The sequence below is a fragment of the Pelodiscus sinensis genome, chromosome 12 (assembly GCF_052426305.1).
Source record: "Pelodiscus sinensis isolate ZL-2025 chromosome 12, ASM5242630v1, whole genome shotgun sequence".
Classification (NCBI taxonomy): domain Eukaryota; kingdom Metazoa; phylum Chordata; order Testudines; family Trionychidae; genus Pelodiscus; species Pelodiscus sinensis.
Window position 1 is genome coordinate 49,963,927 of NC_143063.1, and position 23,790 is coordinate 49,987,716.

The 23,790-nt window shown below is 55.3% G+C and overlaps 4 protein-coding genes across 7 annotated transcripts in view; 1 reads left to right on the forward strand and 3 right to left on the reverse strand.

The window, feature by feature from the left end:
• COG8 (component of oligomeric golgi complex 8) lies at positions 1-6,308 on the reverse strand. Its single transcript, XM_089781619.1, has 7 exons — positions 5,995-6,308; positions 5,351-5,558; positions 3,907-4,725; positions 3,593-3,761; positions 2,942-3,210; positions 859-1,450; positions 1-320 (listed from the first exon to the last, which is right to left on the reverse strand). Exons 1-7 carry the CDS (start codon positions 6,306-6,308, stop codon positions 163-165), a joined length of 2,529 nt encoding a protein of 842 aa, XP_089637745.1. The 3' UTR covers positions 1-162.
• NIP7 (nucleolar pre-rRNA processing protein NIP7) overlaps positions 6,293-23,790 on the forward strand; it is a 22,562-nt gene continuing 5,064 nt past the window's right edge. Inside the window, exons 1-5 of one of the 2 annotated variants that reach the window (XM_075939790.2) lie at positions 6,293-6,428; positions 7,019-7,105; positions 7,464-7,602; positions 8,269-8,409; positions 8,538-8,876. In XM_075939790.2, the coding sequence (XP_075795905.2) occupies positions 6,373-6,428; positions 7,019-7,105; positions 7,464-7,602; positions 8,269-8,409; positions 8,538-8,657 (543 nt within the window). In that variant the 5' untranslated portion in view covers positions 6,293-6,372 and the 3' untranslated portion in view covers positions 8,658-8,876. Of the gene's footprint in view, positions 6,429-7,018; positions 7,106-7,463; positions 7,603-8,268; positions 8,410-8,537; positions 8,877-23,790 lie in introns of those variants that run through there. The other variant, XM_075939792.2, reaches the window with a different exon arrangement.
• TMED6 (transmembrane p24 trafficking protein 6) lies at positions 9,126-14,905 on the reverse strand. Its single transcript, XM_006122221.5, has 4 exons — positions 14,471-14,905; positions 12,107-12,233; positions 11,653-11,804; positions 9,126-9,696 (listed from the first exon to the last, which is right to left on the reverse strand). Exons 1-4 carry the CDS (start codon positions 14,690-14,692, stop codon positions 9,463-9,465), a joined length of 735 nt encoding a protein of 244 aa, XP_006122283.2. The 5' UTR covers positions 14,693-14,905; the 3' UTR covers positions 9,126-9,462.
• Positions 15,049-23,790, reverse strand: part of TERF2 (telomeric repeat binding factor 2) — a 16,566-nt gene continuing 7,824 nt past the window's right edge. For 2 of the 3 annotated variants that reach the window (XM_075939785.2, XM_075939784.2), the window contains 4 exons: positions 21,977-22,375; positions 19,546-19,631; positions 18,562-18,614; positions 15,049-17,108 (listed from right to left, as the gene is read on the reverse strand). In XM_075939785.2, the coding sequence (XP_075795900.2) occupies positions 16,950-17,108; positions 18,562-18,614; positions 19,546-19,631; positions 21,977-22,375 (697 nt within the window). In that variant the 3' untranslated portion in view covers positions 15,049-16,949. The remainder of the gene's footprint in view (positions 17,109-18,561; positions 18,615-19,545; positions 19,632-21,976; positions 22,376-23,790) is intronic. The other variant, XM_075939786.2, reaches the window with a different exon arrangement.

The window sequence follows — 23,790 nt, forward strand, 5'->3', positions numbered from 1 at the left end:
AGCTGTGCACTGTTTATTTTCCTGGGTGCCAGTGGGAGCAGCTCCTCCCTGCAGAGGCTCCCAGTGCTGCTGCCTGCCCCTCGCCGGGCTGGGGAAGCGCCCGGTTACAGCCCAAGCCAGTCCAGCCACACACAGGATGCGGCGCCAGGGCCCAGGCCGGGCTCAGTCGTTCTGCTCCATCCAGTGCAGGTTCACAAAGGTCTCGCTCTCCATTTTGTCGATGTACAGGACGCCCTGCAGATGGTCCATCTCGTGCTGGACGATGCGGGCCGCCCACCCGCTGGCCTGCCAGGACACGGCCTCTCCGGACTCGTTCAGGCCTGCAGAAGCAAACAGCCCAGGTGAGCCGCTGCCACCCCGCTCCCCCTGGCGGGCAGGTCCCAGCCCCGGGCAGGGCTCGCAGCGGGGGCAGGGGGCACAGCCCAGGGAGCCTCTGGCAGGGCCGGGCAAGGCGGGGGCACAGCCCAGGGAGCCTCTGGCAGGGCCGGGCAAGGCAGGGCCGCGGCGGGGAGCCTCTGGCAGGGCCGGGCGAGGCAGGGCCGCGGCGGGGAGCCCCTGGCAGGGCCGGGCGAGGCAGGGCCGCGGCGGGGAGCCCCTGGCAGGGCCGGGCGAGGCAGGGCCGCGGCGGGGAGCCCCTGGCAGGGCCGGGCGAGGCAGGGCCGCGGCGGGGAGCCCCTGGCAGGGCCGGGCGAGGCAGGGCCGCGGCGGGGAGCCCCTGGCAGGGCCGGGCGAGGCAGGGCCGCGGCGGGGAGCCCCTGGCAGGGCCGGGCGAGGCAGGGCCGCGGCGGGGAGCCCCTGGCAGGGCTGGGAAGGTGCCCGGCTGCGGGGGCATGTGCCGCGCAGCGCCCGGCCCCCTACCTGAGACCTGCACCGCCCGGTAGCGGGGCACGCAGGCGGAGAAGCCGGCGATGCTCTCGCAGCCCTCGGGGAAGGAGACCAGGCGGGAGTCCAGCACCCGCAGCGCGGGGTTGACGAAGACTTTCAGCGGGAACGGGGCCATGCGCCGGGCGGCCCGCAGCGCCGGGCTGTGCTCCAGCACCAGCCGCTCGGGCAGCTCGGCCACGAAGACCTGCAGCGGGACGCCGAGCTGGGGCGCGCTCAGCCCCACGCAGGGCAGGCGCCGCATGACGCGCACCAGCGTCCGGATCAGGCGCTGCGCCTCGGGGCGCGCCAGCTGCGCGGGATCCAGGGGCGCGGCGGCGGCGCGCAGCACCGGGGCGCCCACCTGGCACACGCGCTGGAAGGGGGGGCGCGGGGCCGGCAGCACCTTGCGCCGCAGCCACCGCCAGTAGGAGCGCGGCTGCGCGGGGCCCGGCCCCGATCCCGCCTGCGGCCGCCGCACGTGCTGCCAGGCCGGGCGGGGCAGGAGCCAGCAGCCGCGCGCCCGGGCCCAGGGCAGGGCCATGCTGCGCCCTCCGGCCGGGCCTGCGCGCCCACGTGCAGCGGAGCCCTACCCCCGCCCGCGGCGTGGGGCGCAGCCGGAAGCGCCGGGGCACGCTGGGAAATGTAGTTTCTTCAGGCAGCGCTGGCGCGCTCGACCCCTGGCGGTGGAAGGTGGGGTCGCCGCCCCCGGCCGAAGGGGGCGGGGCCTGCAGAAAGGGGCGCTATGACTGGCAGGAACGCTGGACCCCGCCAGCACAGCAAGAGCAGCCCCATGGGGGGGGGGGGGCAGTGCAGGCCTGTACTTTGTCCTTGTAACTTCCGGCCACATCAGCAGCCCCCCCCCCCCCAGGGAGGGGCCTGTGGGCAGGGAGACAGGGTGCACCAGGCCTGAGGCACACCCGCAGGCAGGGACAGATCTGCTCCACTGGCCCGAGGCTGCTGGGTAGCCTGTGCCTGACTCAGTGCTGCCCCGGCCCTGCGCTTTCCTGCGGGCACCCTTGGAACAGGCAGGCAAAGCAAAGCGGGGGGGAGGGGCAGCAGGATACCACAGGACACACACACATTCTCATCCTCCACTGCCCTGCGTCCTCTTGCCTGGCCCTAATCCCGTCACATGGGCTGAAAACACACCTGCCACCTAGGAGCCCTCTGAAAGCCAACCCCATGGGCCCAGGAAGGTCAAGTCCAGTCCCCTGCCTTCACATCAGGCCCAAGCTCCATCTAGAGTTCTAGACCATCCCTGACAGACATCTGTCTAATCTGCTCTTAAAATGGAGATTCCACAACCTCCCCAGGCAATTTATTCATGTTTAACCACCCTGACAGGCAGGAAGTTTTCCCTAATGTCCAACCTCAACCTCCCTTGCTGCAGTTTAAGCCCATTGCTGCTTGTCCTGTCCTCAGCGGCCAAGGAGAACAATTGGTCTCCCTCTTCCTTGTGACACCCTGTAGCACAGCTGCCCTGTGCAGCTCTTTCCCCTCCATGCATGCTGCCATGTTACCTCTGCAAATACACTGACTTTCTCTCCAGCAGTTGCCTCTTGCACAATCAGAGGTTTGAGCCCAAAGGCCAGGGGTAACAGCAGCGGCTCAGCATCCCTGATGATCGTTGACAGCTGAGCCCTTGTCAGGTTGGGGTAGGGACACACAGGCCATAGCTGCCTAGTATGCAAAGAGCAGCTGCTTGCAGCTGGGGTCAGGGCAAATGCAGCCCAGAATACACGAAAGAGCTTTATTTATGCAACAATCAGCCCTTTTCAGAGGTATGTACATCATTGAACCTGCTTCCGAAGTCAGAAAGTACCACTCGATACTACAGCCTCCTTCCACCCAGGACAGCCCCAGGAGACCTGCAGGGGCCAGTTACAGGGAGCCCAAGGAAGTGGTTACAGATGACAGGGCCTGTAATACTCCGTACTGTTCCCCATCACCAGACACAGCCAACGTCCCACACCCAGCACCGCGAGGGGCAAGACCCCACAGGCTTCCGACGAGGCTGGACTCACTCAGCACATGCCCACAGCACAGAGGGCAAGCTGTGCCAGTCCCCACCCTGTTAGGCTGTGGCTAGAGGGCCATCAGGCTGCAGAACATCCCCTGCGCACTCACTGCTCTCCTCCTCAGGCACACAGAGTTCTACTCCCTGCTCCGGCCCTGGCATTTCTGGGGCTGGTGCAGGTGCTGGGCTCTCCTGGGCTGGTTCCTTCTCCTCAGCTGGAGTGAACGGGGCCTCCCTCACAGGCAGGAGAAAAGCCAGTGGCTCCTTGATCACATTCACATCCACACAGCCCAGGCTGCCGTACTTGTGCAGCTGAGTGGGGGCAACACCTGGCCAAGAGAGCAGAGAGTTAACTCACCCAGAGCCCATCTGGAAAGGGACACGGAGACCATGACAAACTCACACAGCTCAGGCAGGGATCCTTGTAGACTGGGGGCATTAGTGGGAGGGCTCTGAGCACTCCAGCCACCGGATCTCCCAGGAGAACCAGAGCAGAGCAGCTAAAGGGGTTCAAGGTCAGGGGTCATAGAATAATCATAGAATAATAGGACTGGAAGGGACCTCGAGAGGTCATCGAGTCCAGCCCCCCGCCCTCAAGGCAGGACCAAGCTCCGTCTCGGGGATCCACCTGCTCAGCAGATTTGCCCAGGCTCCACGTGAGAGTCGGCACTTTCATAATCCCTCTCTGGTGGGGGAAGGAGGGATTCTTACCTAGGGTTTGTGCTATCTGAGCTGGAGGATAGAGGACCTGGAGGCAGCGGTTAAGGTAGGGGAGCAGGTCTTCTAGGAATGCCGTACAGAATTGAGCAAAAAGCTCCTGCTCCCGGCTGCTGAAAGCTGCCTCTTCTGCCCGGTGAAAAGCCAGGATTGTTTTGGTCACCTGCAGGAGAGAGAGAGAGAGAAAGCGCAAGCGTAACCACCGTGAGGTCCTCTTTCAGCAAGGTGCTCATTCAGCGAGCAAGACATGGGTTCAGAAGGGAGCGGAAAGCTGAAATTGACAGCCTGGTGACTGCTCTCTGTCTCACCTTGCCAAGGGCCTCCTCCAGGGAAGTCGTCACATCTTGAGCAAGAGCCACCGGGCAGCAGAGACGCAGATCATTGAAGGCTACCAGGATGTTGTTTAGGAAACAGGCAAGAGGTGGGAATTCCAACAGCACCATGGGAGGCTGCAGGGTTCCTGGCTGGGCGGTTGGCACTTGCACAGGGATGGTGCTGCCCAGGCCAGCAGGAGCGGAGATCAGTGTGTAGGAGTTCATTTCATCATGGAATTTGTCCACAGCTTCCTGAACTGCCTTCCGGAAAGTGCCAATTGTGACTTGCTGGAACACTGGGGCCAGCTGGCCCCGGAAATCAGCCCCCACTCTGCTGAAGGACAGGCCAAAGTACATGCACTGACCCAGCAGTGACTCCAAGCGGCTGCCCACCCCCCGCTGGAGGTCACTGTCCAGAATCTCTAGGAACTGTGACACCTTCTGCAGCACCCAGCCATGGAAGACAGCACTCTCATTGATCGCATGCTCGCCAGGAGGCAGCAACGGCTCCTCGTCCGAGAAGATGGCCCGGTACTGCGTGATGATGTCAAAGAGGTGGACGCGGCAGGCCTCAATGGTCTTGGTGATGTGGAAGTAGGGGTCGTCATCAGGGATGGAGGCCTGGATGGACTGGAGCCAAGCGTCTCGGGCCTGCAGGAACCTGATGCGCAGTTCGGCCTCCGTGAAGACATCCATGCGTCGCAAGTAGCCAATGACACGCAGGCAGGCCGGCAGTTGGATATTAGTGCGCAGCTGCTGGATCAGCTGATTCAGCATCAGCTGTGAAGACTGACGCACTTCGTCCACAATGCCCTAGAGCCAGGGAGAGACAGACCTCAGCAACGAGACAGTCCACCCTAGCATCGGGCACCATGCCCCACACCTGAACTCCAAGTGCCACCTCCCAAATCACATTCCCCTTAGAACAAGCCCCCACTCGCTGCATGGAGGTAACATAAGAACATAAAAATGGCAGTACTGGGTCAGACGAAAGCTCCATGCAGCCCAGTGTCCTGTCTGCTGACAGTGGCCAATGCCAGATGCCTCAGAAGGAGGGATCACAACAGGTAATCCTCACGTGATCCCTCTCCTGTCACTCACCTCCAGACAAACAGAAGCTAGGGACACCATTCCTACCAATCCCGGCTAATAGCCATTGATGGACTTAACCTCCATGAATCTAGCTAACTCGTTTTTGAACCCTGTTAAAGTTTTAGCCTTCACCACATCCTCTGGCAAGGAGTTCCACAAGTTGACTGTGTGCTGAGTGAAGAAAAACTTTCTTTTGTTTGTTTTAAACCTGCTGCCTATTATTTGATTTGATGACCCTAGTTCTTAATTTCTTTGGTGACACACACCAGCCACCGTCTGAGGAGCTCATCCCATGCCCAGGGCCTGCAGGCCCCTCAGAAGTGTGGGCAGCCCAGCTCGGACGAACCTTGATGACCGGGATGGAGGCGTGTTTCCTCTCAAGTCGGCGCACGTAGGCAGCAAGCTCCAGCGCCTCCTCATAGTAGCCATTGCGGACGCAGGTGTCCATCAACTGCGGGATCTCCAGGATCTCCAAGATCTCTGTGTGGCGGTTCAGGGTGAGGCTATTCATGCGGCGGCTGGAGGCGATTTCCTCGGCATCCCGCATGAAGGTCCTGTGGGAAGGTAGGAGAACTCAGACCCGTGCAGAACCCTTGTGGCCTCCTTTCCCCTGGCCAGGTGTCCCCATTTCACCCCTAGTGCAGGGGTGGGAAACCTTAGACCCGGGGGCTGGATGCTGCCCCTGGCTTCCTTGCATCTGGCCCCCCAGACTCAGGGCTCCCCTCAGTGGCCCCGCCCCCCTGCAGCTCTCCTGGAAGGGGGCTGCTGTGCCCCTCAATGGCCCCGCCCCCGCCCACCTGCAGCTCTCCTGGAAGAGGGCTGCTACCCCCAGTGGCCCCGCCCCCACCGGGCCGGCCCCACCCACCTGCAGCTCTCCTGGAAGGGGACTGCCCCGCCCACCTGCAGCTCTCGCGGAAGGCCCCGCCCCCGGCCGGCCCCGCCCCCCTGCAGCTCTCGCGGAAGGCCCCGCCCCCGGCCGGCCCCGCCCACCTGCAGCTCTCGCGGAAGGCCGGCAGGCGGCCCAGCAGGCGGGCCAGGCCGCGCTCGATGCCCCCGAAGCCGCGGCCGGCGCGGCGCGTGCACTCGGCCGAGCGGATGAAGATCTTGTAGTGCGCGAAGGCCAAGTGGCGCGTGCGGGCCGCAGCCCCCGCCCGCTCCTCCGCCAGGCGGCCCGGCTCGCGGCCCAGCGCCTCCAGGCCCCGCCCCGCCAGCTCCGCCACGTAGGGCGCCAGCTCGGGGCCCGGCGCCCCCGGCGCGCCGCGGAACAGCCAGGCCAGCAGCCCGGCCTCCTCCAGCGCCGCCATCGCTCTATGGCTTCCGCTTCCGGCCGCGCCACTTCCGCTTCCGGCCCCTCCCCCACGTGGAGCGATGCGGCCCCTGACGGAGGAGGAGACGCGGGCCCTGTTCGAGAAGCTCGCCAAATAGTGAGGGGGGGGCTCGGAGCGGGGGGGGCACCCCGGGGGGGGGAGCGGCTCGGAGCGGGGGGGCGTCCCGGGGGGGGGGGGGGGGCGGCTCCGAGCGGGGGGGGGTGTCCCGGGGGGGGGGAGCGGCGGGCGGGGGGGGGTCCGGAGCGGGGGGGGTCCCGGGGGGGGGGGTGTCCCGGGGGCGTAGGCGGGGGGGGAGCGGCTCGGAGCGGGGGGGGGGGTAGGGGGGGGGGAGCGGCTCGGAGCGGGGGGGCGGGGGGGGGGGAGGGCTGGGAGGGGGGGGGTGTCCCGGGGGGGGTGTCCCGGGGGCGTAGGCGGGGGGGGAGCGGCTCGGAGCGGGGGGGGGGTGGGGGGGGGGGGGGGGCTGGGGGAGGGGGGGGGGAGCGGCTCGGAGCGGGGGGGGGTGTCCCGGGGGGCGGGAGGGGGCTCGGAGCCGGGGGGGGGGGTAGGTGGGAGGGAACGGCTCGGAGCAGGGGGAGGCAGTAGGGGCGGGGTTTGGGGGGGGCGGCAGGAGCGGGGGGGGGAGCTGTCAAGGGGCTTAGAGGCCCCCAGACGGTCCGGCCCCGCGCTCACTGTCTCTCTCCCCGCAGCATCGGCGAGAACATCCAGCTGCTGGTGGATCGGCCCGACGGCTGCTACTGCTTCCGCCTGCACAAGGACCGGGTGTACTACGTCAGGTGGGAGGCTCAGTCGGGCTGCGGGGACCCTGGGCCGGAACGTGGGCTCCGCAGCTGCCAGTGAACTGGCCAGTTCTGTGGACTGGGCCCCGGGTGCTTGCGTGGGTGACGCCTGGCTCGGAGTAGGGACTAGCCTCCAGCTCAGCTCCCAGGGCCCTGGCTCCTTCCTGGGTTCCAAGGGGGGGTTGCTGCTCCTCAGGGCTACAGGTCCCCATCTAGCACAGACCCCCAGGCCGCCCAGTTCTGGCAGTGCCTGTAGCTGCCAGTCGGGCAGCAGGTGCTGGTCAGAATTTCTCTTGCAAGCGTAGAGGTGCTTCAAGAACTAGTCACTGATTGGCTACATTTGCTCCTTCCTTAGCGAGAGGATCTTGAAGGTGGCAACCAGTGTCCCTGGAGACAAGCTGGTGGCACTGGGCACCTGCTTTGGGAAGTTCACCAAGACCCAGAAGTTCCGGCTCCACGTCACAGCCCTGGATTATCTGGCTCCCTATGCCAAGGTGAGAGGCTTGCTAAGGAGAAGCTTTCAGGCAGCAACCTCCCTTTTGGCCACGCTTAGCTGTACTGGGTGGGATTAGAACGTAGCGTGTCTGCTGCTTTAAAGGGCTGTGGACCTTGGTGTAATTAACCAAGATAGACCAGTTCTTACCCCTACTCATTTGCTCTTATCTTGCCCTTTGTTGCTGCAGCTTGTAAGCATGGAGTGTCTTTAATAGGCTCATGCAGTGCCCAGCACAGTGGGACCTGATCCTGGTGTGGATTCTACCAGCATCTGTTTATTGCTGCTACTTCCCTTCCTACTCATTCCTCTTGTAGCTCACTCCTGTCTCAAGTGTCTGCCTTCTACCGGGGCTCTTCCTACTGGCATGAAATCATCTGCCTCCTTGGGCCTTCCCTTCCAGCTCCCCCTCACCTGTGTGAAGAGCAAAAGAAAACAGGACTTATGGGCTGGGGTCTTCCCTGCTGTCATGTGTGACCACAAATGTCTTGCATGTCCCAGGTACTCCCTTGCGGAGCAAGGTTCACGTAGGGTATCACCTGTATCTCTACCCTCGTGCCCAGTTGCATGAGGAAGACACTAGTAGGTTCAATAAGATGTTTTAACGTATGCAGCTCTGGGTGAGCAATAGCTGTACCTCCTGAAGTCAGGTCCTTTTCTCTTGCAGTATAAAGTGTGGGTGAAACCTGGCGCAGAGCAGTCCTTTCTTTATGGGAACCACGTGCTGAAATCTGGCCTAGGCCGCATCACTGAGAACACTGCTCAGTACCAGGGCGTGGTGGTGTATTCCATGGCAGATGTTCCTCTGGTAAGTGGAGGGGCAGTGGATTGTTCTTCAAAAAAATGGTATCAACCTGCTTTGGAGGAGGGTGGTGTTGATACAAGAGCAGCTGGGGAAAGGAGCCAGCACAGTGCCTGACTTCTATTAATTCCCAGGGTTTTGGAGTAGCTGCGAAGTCTACCCAAGACTGCCGGAAAGTGGACCCCATGGCCATCGTAGTGTTTCACCAGGCTGACATTGGGGAGTACGTGCGGCATGAAGACACGCTCACTTAAGAGGGCAACCAGCAGCAAAAGGCTCTGAGGACTCAGCTGCGCATGTTGTGGAATCAGAACTCAAAGTACAGGGAGCTTTCCTGGTGTGAGGCCTTGTAGGCAGCTATGGAGAATTACAGGCCAGTCTACCTGTGACCAAGTCACACCTGTTGTGAGCTGTGAGGCTGCCTGGCCCAGCCTGAAGGAGAGCAGGATTACAATAAAAGTTTTCCTATATAACGTTTGTATGGCCTAAGTGACCACCCAGCCACCTACTGAATCCATGGGGGCCTGGGCCTGCTGGAAGTTCTGTGTAACAGTGACATCAGCACAGCTGTTTTAGTCAACAGGAACAAAGTGACTCCTCTGCCCCAGGGTTATTTCTGTCCTGTTCCCCTAGAGATAGGGTGGGGATACTGAGGGGGTTATGTCACTAGAGGGCACTATTGGTGCTAGTCCAAGGCAGAGAGATGCTCTACTTCCTGTGGCAGTGGTACCTGCTGTGGCTTCACACAGCAAACAGTTTATTTGTGAAACATGAAAAGATTTCCAAGCCATGTCACTATGAAACCCTGAATGCAGTTAACCGTCCCTGCTGCCTTCCCCTACCTTGGGACTCATACCAGAGGCCCAGTAGAGAACAACAGTAACCTCTAGAAAGGGAATTCTGAACCTGACAATCCCCCAGCCCCACTTCTACAAGTAGGAGCTTCCATTCTTCAGGGGAGGGGTGGCAGAAAGGATGAAGTTGGGATAGTATGCTCTGCAGAGGGAGGGGGCTGTCCTGCCTGCTGCATGGCTCCACAGGTGGTAAAAGCCAGTGGCCTTAGCACCTCGGTTTGTTGGTGGCAGTAGTGGGCTGCACATTGAAAAGCCGCTTGAGGAAATGCAGCTGCAGGACCCCCGAGAGGAAAATGACGAGGCTTTGAGCTAGCGACCACCAGTTCACATAGTGATAGTTGGACTGAAGGATGAAATAATCAGCCGTTTTCCTCATCCGGGCAAAGTTATAAAAGCGCCACATGTGGAAGATGTGGGCCTGCAGCTTGCGGGTGCTCTCCTGAAACAAACACAGGGCCGTTAATAAAATCTCCCACCCCCATTAGACTGGGCTCCATGCCACCAGGTACCACTGAGGCCAAGAACTGCAGAGGATAGTCCTGGTCAAACTAGCAGTTGTGGAAAAGCTTTAATCACATGCCTTAGGCCTTAAAGCCAGGCCTGGGTAAAATGGTAGCAGGGAACCCCAGGCAGGCTCTCCTGCTTGCCCTGCATGCCACTCAAATGCAGCTGCCAGCCTTTTTCTATTTCAAAACTGGAGGGGAGGGGGGAAAGCTTCAGGAGCTACCCCCAGCACAATCCCATTGGCCAGTTTCTGGCCAGAAACTGACCAATAGGAACTTCCTGTTTGAATGGTAGGCAGCCAAGAAGAACCACGCCCCTTCTCAGTTATTCACAAAAGCACATGGCTGGGAGAAACATTTTAAGCTCTGCAAACCTTAGGCTCTGCAGGCTGGTAATTCTCCTGGCCAGAGCTTGCCTCTAGGACCCCACCCCCTCACTTCCCCAACCACCATACCCAAACCCTCTGCCCCCCTCTTGCACCCATATTCTCCCTCAGATCTGGCACCTCAATCTCCTACCCCAGATCATAATCCCCTCCTACTGTAGGTTATATCCCAAACCCCTGCCCTAGGTCACAACCACCTCTTTCACCCAAATGCCCTCCCAGACTCCATTCTCCCTCCTGCTCCCCAAGCTCCCTGCTGCACCCAACTTCCATCCCAGACCCTGCATCTCCATTAATATCATAGAAGAGTACGGCCTTTGACCACTTTCCAAAATCTTGGAGTACCCCCCCCCCCTCAAAAATTGCCCACCCCCTGCCCTAAGCCAATCTCTAGTGACACTTTCCCCACAGCTGCCTCCTGCCAGGTTTCTGGCACCTTCCTGTAATGGACCTTGGGGCAGACCTGGTCTGATAGTTACTAAGTTCCTATGAGGACATGTTTGGGAGTGAACAGCAAGAGCAGAGTGTTTCACAAACAGAGCAGGAGCCTGTTGATTGACACATGCCAGCCAGAGCCCCGCAGCAAGCCCCACTAAGAGACCTCCCTCTGCCTGCCTTCCTATTTTCACACGCTCCCTCCAGTCTATGCCTACTGTAACCTGTGTTCAGTATCAGGCTATTTTCAGATGATGCCTCCCAAGCCTGCCTGCAGCGACGTATACAGTTATACTATCCCCCTGTAATGATGGTAGGACACATTCCAACCCACGTTACAGCCCTAGCTAGGTACAAGCTGTTCAATAGGTCTGTCCTAAATGCAATTTTGCTGGGAACATGCAGTGAGGATTTTACCATCGAGCTTGTTGAGTTTTAGCTACCAAAGACAGTGCTGTAAGTCTCTGGTAGCCATTTCTGACTTTAATGTCTTGTACTCACCTAAAGTCTTTGTCCTTTGAAACTCATTTCATTTTAATCAATCCAGGCTGAGTTTAAACTCAACTGGGTAACTCCAGTTAAGGGAGCCAGCTTGAGCACTGGGCCCTGGGAAGGGCAATGGATCTCTAACATCTGATCTGCTCAGGAGAGGGCTGGGCAGAGCAGAACAGGACTGGGAGTGAGCTGTGTCACTCTACAGGGAGTACCCAAGGCAGAGTGTAACTGGAGTGTTGCTGCCAGGCCAAGGCTCTGGCTACAGTCAGATTCCAGGTGTAGCCTGCATACTGTTTGGTGGTCATAGACAGCGCCAGCTGGGAGGCCTCCAGCACTATAGGGCAGATACTCTCTGGTCTGGATTGTGCCTGAGAAATGTGACCCCTCCCCCATTCCTGGCACTCTCTCTAGAGACAAGTGCCTCAGACTAGTTTAACACCACTCCCACTGCTGCCTCATGCACGTGTCCTGGGTGCAGCAGCTGGAGGAGGGTTCAAAAGATCCATGTGTCCATCAGAGTTTGCATCAGCCATGCAGCTGATTCCAAGGCAGCCTAGAAGGGAAAAACAACGTTACCTCAATAGCCTCCAGCGTGTCGTTCATTTGTTTCCTTTCCCTGTCTGGTGAGTTTTGCAGGTCAAAGCCTTCATAGAACACACCGAAGTTGAGATAAACCTGGGCAAAGCCAAAGTGGTTGAACCGATTGCTCAGGCACAGCTGGTAAAAACCTGTAGGGAGAAGTGGTTCTAAGCATCAGAGAAGAGGAACTGGTGCTGTGACAGGCAGACATGACCCCAACTCAGTTCCAGTTCGCCCCCTCTGCAGCAGAGACATGGTCTCTCAGCTTAGCGGCCACCGAAAAGCTTGACTGCCTGGATAATCAGGAGCCAAGCTCACATGCTGTGTCTAGCAGACTTTTACAGGCCTGTGGCTCACATCAGCAACTATCTGCAGGCTGCACTGGACAGAAGTAGCCCAGCTTTCATGTGGGCCAGGGAGGTCCCATGGAAGAAGCAGGGGTGGTAAGAACCTGTCTCTTTGGTTGGGAAGTTAATCTGTCCTCGTACATCCTGGGAAATGCCCACTTGGAGGCCATTGGGATCCTTTGCCGTGGCCAGGACGTGCCGGTCGTGTCCAATTCCCGAAGTCCGTTGTACCTGAAGCCAAGAGCAGAGCAGGGTACTTTGGGGGCAGCTGTGAGTTCTAGCAAAGAACAGCCCAACTGCTGCTGCCCTGGGACTCCCTAGGGGACCAGATGGTGCTGCGTTAATTGTAAAGGCAGCAAAGCCCCTGTCTGTTCTGTGGCAGGCACTAAACATCCCTACTCCTCTCCAGGCGCTCCCATGAGTTTACAGGTGCTGCAGCATCCTGAGCAGGCCAGGCTGGCCATGCAGAGGCCCCATCTGGAGGAAGAAGCAGAGAAACGGGAAAGGCCTGACTTTCCACAGGCTGCGCACCTGGAGGGCCCAGTTCCCATCAGCGACGGGGAAAATGCCACCATGCTGCAGTACTGCAGGTGAAAGATGGGAGCTTCCCTCGGGCAGCTAACAGGTTTCCTGTGCTCTCAGGCCTCGCGCAAGGGGACGCAGGCTCACAAAGCGAAGCCAGGGCAAGGCGAACCTGCCAAGGCTGCTTTCCCCTTTGCCCCGGCAGTGCGAGGACAAGGACGTGGCTGTTTTCGCTGTTCCGTGTACGTTTCCTCTCCCACAATCTCCTTTCTCTGCCCACCTGCTTCAGGGATTTCAGTGGAGCTTGGCTTGACCTGTGGAATTTTAATTCCTAGTTTGTGTACTTAGCCGTGCCAAGTACAGAGCTAGCAAGCCCTGGGCAGCCACTCGCCCAAAACCTGTGGATTCTCTTTCCACTGTGTACAGTCAGCCCTGTGTTAGCGTGCAGCCCAGCCCTCCTAGCCCTGCACACTGGCAGCAATCAATACTCCTAGCGACCCCCCTTCCTTGCTTTGGAAAGGGGGTCGGGGAAGATCCCTTACAAAGCAGCCCCTTGGGCTTGAGCTCCAGCTCAATCTGCCTATTCCTTGAGCAGCTCCAGGCCACTGCCAACAGCGCAGCTGCTGTGCTCCACAGGGCTCTGGCCCACCACAGATAAAGGGAGCTGCTGATAAACATGAATGGTGACAAGAGGGCCAGGCGCAAACTCCCAGCTCTACCTCTACTGGCTGTGTCAACAGAAACTGGGCAGTGGCAGGGTTGAAGAGAAGAGGACTGGAGGGCCAAGTACCCAGCACTGGCCATACGTGAACCCAACCCCACAGCAAGAGACCTCCCATGCTCCTGCCACTCGCAGTGCAAGGGAAAGGGAAATCGCTTGGTGCACGTGCCCAGTGGAGGCCATGCACTGCAGAACCTCCTGCCCAGAGAAAATACAACCAACACGGCGACTTGCACTCGCTTCTCTGCTCTGCTCCCAGTGTGGCAAGCAGAGACGACATGAAAGGCAGAAAGTCGATACAGAAAATACCATTTTCACAGATTCTGACACCAGAAGGGGTCATTAAGATCACAGTCTGATCAAAAACCCCTCAGCTAACCGCTGGAGCTAGATTAGAACCAACAAGGAGGTGTAGTGCTCCAAAGAGCACAACCCTCCAGACAGCTGGCCATCCTGAGACCTGGCTTCAGGAGTTTTGTCCTTTTTTCAGCCGGGGGCCGTGCGTGTGTACACACGCATGATGCAAATGTTACACGTTTTACACAATGAACAGTTAACCTGTGGAACTCTCTGCTGAACCAACTCAGGGTATGTCTACACTGCACGGCTATTTCAGGGTAGTAGACGTGTCCCGAAATAGCTACCCCGCATCCAAGGAACGTGCCTGTTATTTCAAAATATTTTTCAAAATAACGGATGCGCTATTTGGCCATTCCTGTAAGCCTTGTTGCAGGAAGAATAAGGGATGGCTCAAAATAGCGCTTTATTTCTAAGTTTGGCACCATGTAGATGTGCCAAATTTCAAAATTGCCTATTTTGATACGCAATTTGCGGGTCTTATTTCCATTCGAGAGTGCAGTGTAGATGGATCCTAAGGGAGAGTTTGGGATTCAAAAAAGATTGGAGATTTAAGCGAACACTGAGAACAGCCAGAATTGCTTCAAAAATATCTAGTCAGAGTAACCGTTTTTGGGAGCTATAAATCCTCCTGCTTTAGGACTTAAAACCAGTTACTGACTGACCACTTCTCTGCCTTAGAGTGTTGCCTAATTCTTGACTACAGGACTCACTTTACCGTCCTGCTGAAGCAGCAGGGAACCAGCCGTTGCCAGAGACCATGACAGATGGACCCACTATGGCAGCTCGTGTGTTGGATTCTCAGCTGTCTGGCTGCGGAAAGTTATTTGTTCCACTGAGCCATTAACAAACCCTCCCCAGCACTCACCTCATAGCTGAAGTAGAAGTAGCCGCTCTGATGTGCAAACTGCCAGAAGCACTCCGTGCCGCCTCCCGAGACAACAATGGCGAAGTCATAGCGATCAGCTCCCCGGAAGAGAGGCTGCTCGCTGGAGCCACTCAGGGCCAGGGGCTCAGTCTTGGGGCTCCTGGCAGGGCCTGGCAAGCTAAGCAGCCCCACAATCACAGCCAAGGCGAAGAGCGGGACCATGCTGCCTTAGTCGCCTCCGCCACTCTAGCTAGGGCAGAGCAGGACACGGTTCCCAGGGGATAATCATTAACTTCACTCTGCACCCCCCTGCTTGCGCCAAAGTTTTCCTTCAGCTCCCTGCACAGCTGCACTTACGCAAACATCGGGGCACCTGGAAGGAGTTCAGCTCCTCAAGGTAACCTCAGTGCAAGTACCAGACCTGCGTGGGCAGCTGTGCAGTCTGTCCCCGTTAGAGCTCAGCACTCAGAAACATTCTGTCAAGGCCCGAAATGTCACCAGGCACATGCAGTCCTGCCCAGTGCCCTGCACTCAGACATCTGCCCACAGCCTACACCATGGACTGAAGGACCATGCGGTAAAGCATTCCTAGAAACTTTATTTAGTACAAGAAATACTGACACTCATCACAGAGCAACAACACTCCAGCCCCAGGGACGTGGCTACATGGGCTGCCATCGCATCAGGGTGCTGCAAGGCACAGCTTGGTTCCTCTTTGGCTGTGACATCTCTTCCCTTACGTGCAGATTGTGGCAATATCCTCCCTGTGTACATGGGCTGGAAGAGTTCTCGTGCACGGAGTGGGAGGTGGCAAAGTGGGTTTTGGATGCGGGACAATATTCATTCTCATGCCCTCGTATGGCACAAGGAAGAAAGCATCCCATCGACACTTACCTAGCCCGAATGGAAACACAGGGAAAACGTGGTTCCGTTCATGTGCTTTGCCAAAGGCGGCACGTCACAGCCAGGCCACTCAAGCACAGGGGGATGTTTTGGAACAGAACATATAAAATACACCAGGCAAAGGGCAGGGAGAAGGTCTGGCTACTAATGAAGTTGAAGAGGTTAACTGAGCCATGAGTTCATCTGGCAAGGTTCCTTCCAGCAGCTGCTAGTGCCAAAGGACATAGCTAAGGCAAGCAGGGGGCTTCTACCCTACACTGGTGACAACAGAAGCAGCCCACAGGATCCCGGGTGTGGGGGTATTTCTGCAGCGAGAACCAAAGGAAATTTGATGCATTAGTGTTGGTGGAAGCCAGGGGAAGATGAGACACAAATGAAATCCAGCTGGCCCTACAAAGTGGCAGCATCCCACCAGAGAGGGGAACAACTCTTTCTGCTGCTCCAGTGCTCCCAGCTTGAGCTGGCTCAGGAAGTCAACGCAGGATGAAATTCTGGTCATTAACCAGCTGTCCCACAAGGCTGTGGCTAGGCCCAAGACCCAGGGATGTGCTACGCTGCTCCCTTTTCAAGGGGGGAATATTCATCTTCAAGGGAATGCTGGGGAGATGCAAATCCGGTCTGTTGGAACGGTTACATGCAACACAGGAATGGCTTTCTTTTACACAATGGGCTCACACGATCAGACTTGGCCCTAGAAGGCAAGGTACGTACGGTGCCTGCCAAAGATCCCCAGAGACCTCTAAGAGACAGCGCACTATTCCAGAAGACAGGAGGGAGGGAATTTTGCAAAGAAGGAGGCCACTCAAAGAACATAAAGTCAAGCCAACTGAAAAGTGCAACTTTTAACTTGGTGACGTCTAGCTCTAAACAGCCTAGAAACTAATGAGCACAAAGACAAAACATCTATTTGTAAAGCATCAAAAAAGAAAAGAAAAATCCCCTCTCAGAATATAAAAAAGTTCAATAAGAAACGTGAAAACAAACACCGGTCACCTTGCCAGGAAACCAGAGTTCTTCCAGTGCAACTTGGCAGCAGCTCAGCCTACACTGGTGCTTGCCCCTCCAGGCTGAAGTGAAGAGCATATGAAGACTGATCTGCCAAGTGATTCACAACTGGGTTAAGAAAATTAAAAACGAGCTATAACACTCGGTGATAGGACTGCCCTGCCGTCCAGCCGACATCTGCAATCCCTGGTTCCAGCTCTCCTGCTCACCGGGCAAAGGCTGCTGGAATCGTGGCTGTTTCTAAACACGTACAAAGCATCAGCACCACAGCGCTTTTATGGCACAGTCCATCGTTACTCAGGCTCCCTGCACCCATTGACGGGCCTATTCAGTGACTCTGGCAAAGCAAGAGAACTAGGAAGGTTTCCCGAGTTCTAGTTAAACTTCGCTTCTTCCCAGTGGCAGCACTCAGCTCTGCCAAGCCGCTACCCCAACTCTCCACATCATTCCTATCCGGCCAGCAGGGAGGGGGCTTGGACAGCCCCACTTGCGTGGCTGCTGCTGCCTTGGTCCATCTTTTGGAGAGAAACAAGAGTAAGTGTCACTCAAAGAGTTCCCTCCACTGCTGTTTTCAATGGAGTCCCAGCTTTTTCATGGTCCGCCAACGATCCTTAATCATCACTGAAGTGCGGTTCTCAAAGGGGAACTTTTGGCAAATGATTTTCCAGTTTCCTTCTCCAAACTTCTTCACTCCTTCTTTGATCCACTCGCTTTCCTGCACAGTCCATCTCTGCAAAAGGACAAGGAGCCCCATGACTCTTAAGGAATAGGTCCTATCACCTCTGCACTAGACACACGCTTGGCCTCCTTGGTCCCCCTTACAGCCATATGATCAGCACCTTTTGAAACACATAGTAATACGGCACAGATGCACTGCCAGAAACTCTGTGCTGTGCCCAGTGATCATCCCATACCAAAAGAACAGTTGCAAAGGTTATACACAAGGAAAATACAAAGACTGCAGCCGCAGTTCCAGATTAGTTCTATTCCCCAAATTACAGTGCAGATTACACAAATTCCTCAAGAGCAATAATCATGGAGAGTGTGCGGCAGTTACATGCCCTGTGCAATGTCCATACAAGAGAACGCCAGTTCTGACTTACATACAGATTCAACTTAAGAACCCCAGGCATCCCCAAGTCAGCTGCTGCTGAAACTGATCAGCGGCTGATTCCAGGAAGCCTGGGGCAGGGGCTTCCTGTAGTCAGCCACTGGTCAGTTTCAGCAGCGGCTGACTTGGGGACGCCTGGGACAGAGCAGCTGGGGTGCTGCTGGGTTGGTCCAGTAGCGCCGCCGCTCCTCGGCGCTACTGGACCAACCCAGCAGCACCCAAGCTGCTCTGCCCCAGGCGTCCTGATTCAGCCGCTGCTGAAACTGACCAGCAGTGGCTGAATCAGGACGCCTGGGGCAGAACAGCTGGGGTGCTGCCCGGTTGGTCCAATAGCGCCCAGAGCGGCGCTACGGGACCAACTGGCAGCGCCCCAGCTGCTGTACCACAGGTGTCCGGAGCAAAGCCACGGAGCACGGGGCAGCGGGACAGCCCAGACGCGCCGTGGCTGTCCTGCTGCCCGGGCGCTCCGCGGCTTGGCTCTGCTTTGCCCCCCGTCCTCCCCCCGTCCCCCTGGTCTGCAGACCAGGGGGACGGGGGGGCAAAGCAGAGCAAAGCAGAGCCAAGCCGTGGAGCGCGTGGGCAGCAGACAGCCCTGTCCGCTGCCCACGTGTTCCGCCGCTTTGCTTCCTCTCCCTGGTCTGCTGGAGACCAGGGAGAGGAATGGCCCCGTTCGTAACTGCGGATCCGACATAAGTCGGATCCACGTAACTCGGGGACTGCCTGTACTGCCTTCCTGGCTTGCAGAGAAGCTTAAATCAGGCTAAACCAGGCCCTCTCCGTTTAAAGAGCTGTGTAAGCCAAATCATCCTTGTGTAAGTTCAATGATTGGATAATGCAAGTATTGACCAGCTACTCCAGTCCTTTAGTAACCATCTATCTGCAGGACCTGGGGGATTGCTCCATTCAGTGAGCATCGCTCACTTGGGCTCAGAGGGATACCAACACTAACATCTGACAGCAAAAGGGATTTCCACCTCCCAACCCTCTCTACTGCTTCATTGCTTCCCTGCCGCAGCAGAGCCCCGCGCTGGGTTCAGAACTTGCTGAACAACATTGGAAGGCTCTACATTACCTGCTTCTTGGAACCAAAGACTGAAGACGTGTGGCTATTTCTCCCAGGGGATCCTGAAAATAAACCCAAAGAGTCATATTTCAGCATTCACCTTCTGCTGTACATGCATCTGCAAGAGACTGGCCTGTGCGATTATAGGGGGAGAGCCACATGACTACAAGGGGAACACCCCTAGCCAGGATATGGAAAATACAAATAAATGTCTTTACTTCCTCAAGTTTCCTCATTTACTGAAGGGACACATGGCCCATCCGAGCCCTAGTTACCTCACTAGAAATGCAGCTGAAGAAATACAATAACTAAGACAATGTCTAAGCAAGATTCAGTTTGTCTCAGGTTAGCTGATGTGTCTAAGAAAAAAGAAGACTGTCTAAGCCAGAAAGCCTCCTCAGTAGTAACCTCTGTTCTTTAACAGAAGCACATTCAGAGCACAGCATCCCGGAGAAAAGGCTTAGCTGCACTTAATTACGGCATTTGAAACAAGCACGCAGACGCTGATCTGTCATCCTGCAGCTTTGGGTTTGGGGCTCAAACTAGAATAGCTGACAACGACGGACGGGTTATTTCACCTCATGTCTGAATCTGTAATGAGCAGAGCTTGACAAATGGTGGCGAAAGCCACTCGCCAGCCCCGCACTGCGCATGCGCAAGAGCTGCATTGTGCAGCGTGCACCGCCGGTAAACGGGGCGCGCGGCTGAAATCTACTTGCCATGGGCAAGTAGATTCTATAATTTGTCGAGCCCTGGTAATGAGGGTATTTGGCAGATGTTCCATGACCAGGTACACAATGGATTTAGCAGCTTCCCATTGCTTTGGCCTGTCCAAGAAAGAGCACAATCTCCATTTTCAGTCATATCACCATCGACCCAAACCTTCCTGGATTTAAGGGATTTCTAGACTTTTGGTTTCTCTCAAATACTTAGGCAGCAGAGTCCCTGGGGCAAACAGGTAAAGAAAATGCATGCCAAAAATAGCACGCTCACCTTTGTCCAGGAAGAGCTCATCTTCGTCACTCCACGTGTCCTTTTCTTCTTGTCCATTTGAGGTGTTCAATCTTGCTTTCTGCGGCCTGAACACACACAACACACACATTTTAATTGCAACAAGCCAGCCTGGTCAAGGAGCATTGAAGAGACAGTCGCTGCAAGAGCTAAAGGAAACACCCAAAAGGCCCACAGACAAACTGATCGATCACCTACAGGCCACTGGCAAAACAGTCCAGCACCACACTAGTACCAATGAGTCAACACTCACATGATTATGCAGCACTGGGAGTCAGGAGAGCCTGCCGGACAGCTAGATTATAGGGATGCAAAGATCCCTTTTAACTGATTAACCAGATAAACATCATGTTTAACTGGCTAACCTATTAAAGGGGGAGGCAGGCAGAGGGCCTCTCTCCCCTCCCCCCGAGCACTAAGGATGTTAAAGGCTAGTCAACTGCCGATAAGTATTTGCTTATCAGATCGTTTTTTGACTAATCGACTAGTTTATAGGCACTTTCGCATTCCTGCTTTGACATCTACAAGAGCCCCACCAGTGGTCTTGTACATGTCAAAGGAGGAATGCCGAAGTGCCTATCGACCAGTCGATGGAAATTCCATCGACTAGTCAATTAACCACATTCTAACATCCTGACTGAGCACCCCCTGTCTATGGTGGTGGAGGAGCAGCCCAGCCCCCACCGGTTAACCCCTCACATCCCTACTTGATTATGTATGCTTGCTTCAATTCCACAGCACATGCATCTCAGTCCACTGCTTCTCTGAGATCTTAATCATATGGACTGGTTTGTAGATAAAAGGTGCCATATGCATGTCTGGCATTCAAAGACATTCAGTGCCATTTTAATAGCTAGTTGGTTCTGATTTTGAACTTTGACAGATCCCTGTATCCCAGCTGGAGCAGCCCGTTTTCAACAGGAGAGAGGGGCCACTCCAGCCGGGCCACAGTGGGTGGGGGGGTGAGTGCCAATCCATCCACTCACCCGTTTAATTTGTTAACCAGTTAAACGTTGTTTGAATAGTTAACCAATTAAATGGGATTTTACATCCCTATTAGCAAGAGTCACATGTGCCACAAAGCTGTATGACATTTTTACTAAAGGCAAGGCCAACTGGTTCCAAATCCATTATGGTCCTTATTTTGGTCACTTACAGGCATACACTCAGCTTTTTACAGAAGATTCAACTGAAATCAGGTGTACAGCCGGTCCCAGACTCACACAAGCCTTTGGGCAGTGGAACGCTTGAAGCTAAAACTTCCGAACTGAAAGCTGACAACCCCTGTCATCAGCAGCCATCCCCATCGGCATTGCTGCCATTTAAAGCATTGCAAGCTAGACGGGAATAGAGCCAAGGTGGGAGGGAGCTCTGGAAACAGGCAAATCTTGGGTGCTCCACAGAGACCTGGGAACAACTGGAGCCGAGTGAATCACAAAGATCTAACTGCTGTAGTGGCCAACTTCCAAGCATTTTATTACTTTGGCATTTAACCCTGTAAACATCTGAGACCTGAAATGCTAAGCTCTAACCCGTCTCTTCTCAAGCATGAAACTTCATGCAGCTCAGTAGAGTCTGCTCTGCAATCAGAACCCAGCAGAGCTCCTACATCCAAGACCCTGAGAGAACTACCACATTTCCCTCACCTTTCTTGGGGAACTCGAGTACTGCTCAGGAAAGGGAATTCCCTGCTGTTTCATTCTTGCAGATCCACCATACTGTCTTAAGTATGCAAAAGCATAGGCCCTCATCTGCACAGCCTCCAATATGCATTAGAAGGGGATCCTACTCCACCCTCATCAAGTCCTGCGGAGAATATTAATCTCAGAAGCTTGGCTCCAGAGAAAGTTTAAGCCCCTCACTCACACATACATATTCCCCCCTCCCTCTAACTTACAGCTAAGGTTACTGTACTGAGCCATGTAATACTTATGCAAGGTACAAAACAAGAGTGGAAGAATTAAAGTAACTTACATCAATCTTCTATTACTCTTGAAACTCATACATGGTTTAGCCTCACCACTGATGTGAAAATTTACCTTAATCTGTCCCATGAAACATACTTACAAACTTTTTCCAACCTGTGTATTGCTAACTGCAGATTTCCAGAGTCAGATATTTGTGATGCATACATTGAAAAGCAGTTTGCAAGGGTATCAAGGGTCAGCATTAAGGTGACTGGAATGTAGGAGGTGAACTCATTTCCCATGTTGCTAACCGCATGTATGAACTACAAGGGCAACAGAACATTTGTTTTCACTATGCATTTCCACATGTTCCAACAAGGAGGGATGTTTGATGTTTTAGTTTTGTGCTGATGAGGTTCTATTGTGTAACGCAGCAGTACTAGCTATAAGTCCCCAAAGCACTGTGGCTGCACTAGAATACATAGTGCCACAGATATGCTTCATACTTGGGACTGCTGGACGACGGAAGTGGAACATATGGCTTTTGAACAAGAGGCCTGGATGCAGACGAAACCACTGGCTCCTGGGACGAGTCTGGAATCTCATTCAGCTCAGAGCTCTGGCTGTCCTGCTCCATAACCAGTCTGCTTATAGTCAACAAGCGTTTACTCTTTGGAAGTGGTTTAGGAATGTCTGAGGTCCCAGAAGTCTCCAAGGGCAGAGTTTCTTCGTCTCTCTGTCTCTTGAGTCTGTGGGATACAGAAGGGGACAATTGCTTGGGGAAAGAAAAGTCGGTTTCATCCAATTTGGTAAAGGCTGCATCAGAATCTTGGGAATCTGACAAGGTCTTGAAAGCTTCTCTCAGAGCAGAAATCCCATATGAGGTTACAGATCCAAGGGGCAGCCTATAAAATAAAAGCAGCTAAAGCAGGTTGCATCAACTATTTCAACAATACAAGACTCTATATCACTAAAAATCACAGTTGCTCCCCTCAGTCCACCTCTTAGCTAAGCCCCCAACAAATTAACATCCATGAAAAATCATCTCAACCCATGAAATCAAGCCTCCCCCTGTGAAATTGGAGCACCCTGCCTTAAGAACCCAGCTTCCAGCCCCTTCAAGCTTTAGAGGATCCTAGAGGTGATCTGACCCTCTCCCTGACTGGCTGTGCAGTGAAAAAGGAAGTCCTATCCTTCCCCAGTTGCCCACACTAGCAGGTAGGATTCCCCATAGTTGGGAGGTTCCAAGCAGCACAGGAGGAAATCAGGCCCACCTTGATGAACCTCCTCCAGTTGCAGTAAGCTCCCTGGCGGCTATCTTCACAGCCCAGCTTGGAAGGGATCTGAGACGTGATGGTGGCAATTCTGTTGTTCCCCCATCCCCCGCTTCCCTCCACAGTCCATTTTTGAGTCAGGATCTCCCATGGTTATACCACCATGATGTTTCAGGTGTAAACATCTCAATGTGAAACCGACTAATTTTACAACCCTCTTGCCATAAAATTGACCAAAATGGGTGGTGAATTTGGTAGGGCCCTACTCATAGCAAACAATCATGCCTGAAAGATGATCCATCACCACAGAAAGCACTCCCAATCTCCAGTGACTCAGCTCCCTTCTACAAGAACATCAGTGTAATGTTCCCTCCTGCCAGCAGGGCAGATGAACTGCCTCCTCCAAGACAGATGTCACTACCACTTGGCAGAGACAGCAACAATCACGAAAGCACCCGTGTTGCCACTTGGAACATGGGCACCATTTAGAACATTATTGATGCCAATGTTACAAAATTGCAATGAATCTCACAAGATGTGTCATGTAAGGTATCAGTGGGAGAGTTATGATTTGAAAAGGATAATCATGTTGATACATACGTATGACCTATATGTTGTGATGCATGTGACATTGTACAAACTTGTGCTGTGTTTCTGGGTGACACGCCCAGAGAGACTGGCTTTCACATTATCCAGCCTATTTGATCACCCATCAAGGGCAATCAGCTGTACACTGAACCCATTAGGGAAGCCAGGGACTACCCCATGGAGTCAGCAGGATGTGCAGTGATACTCATGTAGGCAAGGGTCTTCAAGTGCTTGTGAGCTTATAGGACAGACAAGGGATATAAAAAGACAGCTGCATTTTCAATCCTGCTTTCCACCTCTGGGGCAGCTTCTCTGCAAACTGAAGCTTTGAGCAAAGGACTGACAGACTCAGCCAAGCTTTGGATGTTTTCTAGGGGGACTTTACAAGCTAGCAAATTCACCAGTGCTGCTAAGAAATTGGCACTTATGGCATCACAGTCCATATAGGTCTCAAATTG